This window comes from Poecilia formosa, unplaced genomic scaffold (genome assembly GCF_000485575.1).
Source record: "Poecilia formosa unplaced genomic scaffold, Poecilia_formosa-5.1.2 Scaffold279, whole genome shotgun sequence".
Lineage (NCBI taxonomy): Eukaryota > Metazoa > Chordata > Actinopteri > Cyprinodontiformes > Poeciliidae > Poecilia > Poecilia formosa.
In genome coordinates this window covers 335,978-340,487 of record NW_006800218.1, presented here as the reverse complement: position 1 = coordinate 340,487, position 4,510 = coordinate 335,978, and the positions used below count along the sequence as shown (strand labels likewise).

Here is a 4,510-nt window from a genome sequence, read left to right as displayed (position 1 = left end):
TGATATATTTAACCATACTAGTTTATGAATTTCTTCATTTTTAGAAGTTCAACCAAAGAAAAATATAGGAACATGTGATTTTGACTGCGCAATTAAATAGTGTCACATTCGAAGTCAGTAAATGTCCTATGAGACATGATGTTGTTGCTAACTTTCGTTTTATCTGATACATTTATTTGCATAATTAGAGGAAAAAACCGAAAAGCATTAATTTTAACTCAGACATGTTATATGTAGTACTACAGGCAGTGGGTTATTCTTTGCAACAATCTTTGGAAAGTTTAACATTATTATTAGTTACGGAGCTAAAACGCTCCATGGTCTTTTAGCTAAAGGAAACAATCAACCTAAAAAATAATTTAAAAATGGGAATGTCTTATATTTGCAAAAAACCTTTTTGTGTGTTTTTATCTAGAATGTTTACAGAGAAAAACTATTTTGTGAGTTTCAATAAAATCTTCCATCTCTATTTCATTATTGAGAATATAAAATAAAAAAAGCACAAAGAGTGTATTTTATTTATTTTTATTTTAAAAAGGCATCTTTTGTGGCTCCCAAAAGATTCCAACTTGCCGATTTTGGTCTTCGTTGGGAACAATGTGGACGGCACTGATTTAAGCTAATGAAAAAAAAACACACTGAGAAAATCAAATCTTAGACTTTCTCTCCTCTTTTTGCTTTCAGATTCGATTTTGGAGAATATTCTAGTTCATGGGCGCTGCATCCTACCTCTTCTCTCAACACTTGCTGCACATATACGGAACAAGGAAGTTGGACACCTGCTGTTTTCGTCTGTTTATTCAGCTTCCAACGTTTAGCACATTTCCTCCGAGAGGACAGGTGAGGTGAGTAACAACTTATCGCTTTCTAATAAAATCTAAGTTTGTTGTAAGAGGAGCTCCACTGTGTCAGTGGTGGTAAAACCAGAGAACAACGTGTTTAAACCCTCTCTGCTGAGCCGACGCACACATTCCTTCAATCACTAACTAACTAACTATCTAACTAACTAACTATCTAACTAACTAACTGCTCTCTATGGTTTCTTCTCCTCTAAGAGTTTGTTTTCGAGGTTCATAATGGCAAGCGAAGAGGAAAGAGTTCCCCCAGAGAAGCAGCAGAGCCCGCTCAGCTCCTCCTCCAGCGGACCAGAGGACTCTCAAGAGGCCGCTGGCCGGGCTCAGGTCGCCGGGGAGCAGAAGACGGATCTCGAGGCGGTTCGCTCCCAGCTCGGTAACCTCTCCGCGGATTCCTGCCTGCAGCACTTCAAAATGAGGAAGTTCTTTGTGTTGAGGGTAAATGGCTCCATTTCCATCTTAAAATGCCTTACTTTTTTGATCTTTCGGGAGCTTCTTTTTTTTTTTCGCGTGCGAGAATTAATAATTTATGTAAATTTGATTTACTACTCATGTTATTGTGGGAAATAATTTTGTGACGTCAGACATTTAAAGAAATTTGTTCTATTTAGTTTTGTTTTATGGACGTATTTGAGGATGGAAATGGTTTAAAACCACCATACCGTTGTCTCATACAAGTTTAGTAATGACTAAAATGTCTGAAATGCAGCATAAAGATTGAGCTGATCAGGCAGGTGGACTAAACTAAATCAGGCAATCAGAACAAAGGGGCTGCAAATTATTTCATGACAATATGGAGGTTCACCTTTCCCTGGTGTTGAGGATGGAAGATGTCGCCTGGTGCTATAATGGTCAGCGATGTTGGTCTGCAAATCTAGTGATGTCGTTTGATTACCCTACAGCCATGCTTGATCAGAGTATACAGCAGGACACTTAACACACATCCTTGTGGGATACCACTTTGGGATGAGTTTTTTTTTTTTTTTTTCTGGCATAGATGTATCAATAGCTGGATGGTACCACTAGCCCAAACCATGAAGGAGTCAACAGGAAGTATAGTAAGAGGATAGTTTTTGTCATTGTTTGTCAGACATGCGCAGCCAGAATCCATAGCTCTTCTATGAAATCGGCGACTACAGTTTCCCAAAAATGTCACATACTTAGTAGCTCCCAAGCATAAGAGGCATGTCTCTCCAACACCTGAATAAAATGCCAACATCTCCTCTGATTGACTGATAGATGAGGGCCAACTCATGGCGAGTGAATTATAAATATATCTCATTTTAAATGTTTACATCCGTCGCTGCCATGATTTTGAATGATTCATCTTGTGAACTAGCTTAGTCATGTGTGATTTTAATTTCATTTCTTATTCCATAGAAACTCTATGGAATTGCAAAATTATGTTTCTTCACAATTTTGCAATATTCAGCAGAATATTAATAAAGATTTGCGCACATTTGTAACAAAAATGCAGCTACTGTTACTGCTGCATGAAACACCTGTAATAAATAAACAAACAATCCTTAGCCTGGTGGCCCGCCAGGCTTATGATACACCCTGCCGAATTGTCTGTGAAGAACACTTGCGGTATCAGATTAATCAAACATGCCCGATTAGACAGAAGTACGTTGGGAAGAGTTAGTGCTCTGTGTTGTGCAAAGATGACCGCCTCTCTCTCCTCTCGTTTTCATGATTAGTGTACAGCCAAGGACCATCAGTCAGAGATGGTAATCTTCAAGGCTGCGTAGACGGATTCATGACCCTGTGTTGAGGAATGCTCTTTCACTGAGATTGATACGACGCTCTAAATCCTCCTGGATCTGTCCTTGTCATTAAACAATTCCGTCTCTAATGCACACACACACTCTTCTGAGTCTGTTTCATCCACGCTCCTCCTCTTTTTTTTTTTGCCAGCGTACTGAAACTTCCATCTCAGAAGCAGCTGTTTGATGCAGGCCTGTTGTGTTGGGTTAGCACTGGGAATGCATCCCAGGCTGCCAGGCCAACTCTGCAATCAGCCCCAGCCAGAGATTACAGTAAGACTGTCAGGAGTCCTCAGTGTGAACTCCTAATCGTTTTAAGTTCTCCAGCTTGGAGTTGAAATAATGAAACAAAGTGAAAGGATAGAATAAGAAAAAGCCTGTGGCTGACAGTTTGGAGGGTAGAGTGCAGAATTGCGAACCGGAGCCATCCAGAGCGTCTTCAGATGTCTGTGTTACTCAGATTTTGGTCATGTTCAGCTTCCCCCGCCTTTTTTTTTTTCTACAGTCGTTCTTGAACACCTATACTTTACATCTTTGTTTACCGTGGTTCTGCCCCTCCGCCCCACACACACACACACACCACCTCCTTTGTTGTTCGGGTTGTTGTCTTTGACGCAGAGCTGCGCTGACATTTCCCTCAGTCCCCCCGTCGCACATCAGCCACAAAGATAACCCTTAAAGCCTCGCTCTGCCACGGCGGAACATTAGAAAGTGACACCAGGCTTGTTTTCTTGTCTTCTCAGCCCGGCACTCTCAATCAGGCCGTCAAAGACGTCGAAGCTCTGGTGAACAAGGAGGAAGACGGCAGCATTCACGGCACCTGGCTGATGGCAGAGTGAGTTCACGAGATTGTGTGTGTGTGTGTGTCCTGTCAGCATGTGGGGAATGTGATGTAACTTGTGATGTGATTGTAGATGAATAGAGACCTGATCATCCTGAGTCTCTAAAAACTGAAGAATACATTTACTTTAATGTGCTTTTTACTGCGACACAAAGTGTCCATGAATAAATGCTACAATCAATCCTTCAAAGGATCTGATTTATGAATGGGTGGAATTATGTATATTTCATGCTCGCCTGACCTTTTACTGTTTTTAAATGATTGCAATTATAATGTGATGCTGTGAATAATTCAACGTGGTGTATTTCTGGATCAGGAGTGAATATTTAGCCGTTTTGGTACTACTTTAGTTTTCCGGTCAATAACCAATGATGTCTACCATTAAGAAAGTCGTGAACTAGGGCTGGGAGATAAATCGATCTGATCAGTTAATCACATTTTTAGTTTATGAAGATTCTTTTTTTTTTTCCCACACCTTTGCACTATTTTGGTTTCACTGATTTTTAGTACGCCCAGGGCCGCCATCTTGTTTTTAACACATTATGTTTAACGTTGGATCCAGGTCAACGGGCAGAAAGTATGATCGAAATGAACGCTAAGTTTTTGAAAATATTTTCTGTCATTTGTAATTTCTCTTTAAGAGGATGAAGGGAGAGTGAAATAAAATCAATTTAAAATTGAAGATTTTATTTTTAAGCCAGATCATCACAGATGGTATAAGTAGTTGGCATGCCTGGTACTGATATGTTAAAAAAAAATCAAATAAATTCAAGCAAAATCTTCCACTGAAAAATTGAGAAAATCTTAAAAGATATTTTTGTGCTACATTTACTGCTCATGGCCTCTTATAATATAAAAACCAATATGAAATGTGTACTATCTCTAAGTTTTGGCAGTGAGATTATGTGTGAGATGTATTTCTAAACATAATTTACAACATTTTGTCCAAGTTCAGGTTGAAAGCCTTAACAGGTAGGTATACTGAAAATTAAAAAAAGGAATTAAAAAGTGTACAATATGTTTAATGTAAAAAAAAAATGAACACAAAG

General features: G+C 39.2%; 1 protein-coding gene across 1 annotated transcript in view; it reads left to right on the top strand.

Moving 5' to 3' along the window:
- The first annotated feature begins 752 nt into the window (after positions 1 to 752).
- Positions 753 to 4,510, top strand: part of tprg1 (tumor protein p63 regulated 1) — a 30,578-nt gene continuing 26,820 nt past the window's right edge. Inside the window, exons 1-3 of the mRNA XM_007571362.2 lie at positions 753 to 845; positions 1,056 to 1,292; positions 3,364 to 3,455. Coding sequence (XP_007571424.1) covers positions 1,077 to 1,292; positions 3,364 to 3,455 — 308 coding nt within the window. The 5' untranslated portion in view covers positions 753 to 845; positions 1,056 to 1,076. The remainder of the gene's footprint in view (positions 846 to 1,055; positions 1,293 to 3,363; positions 3,456 to 4,510) is intronic.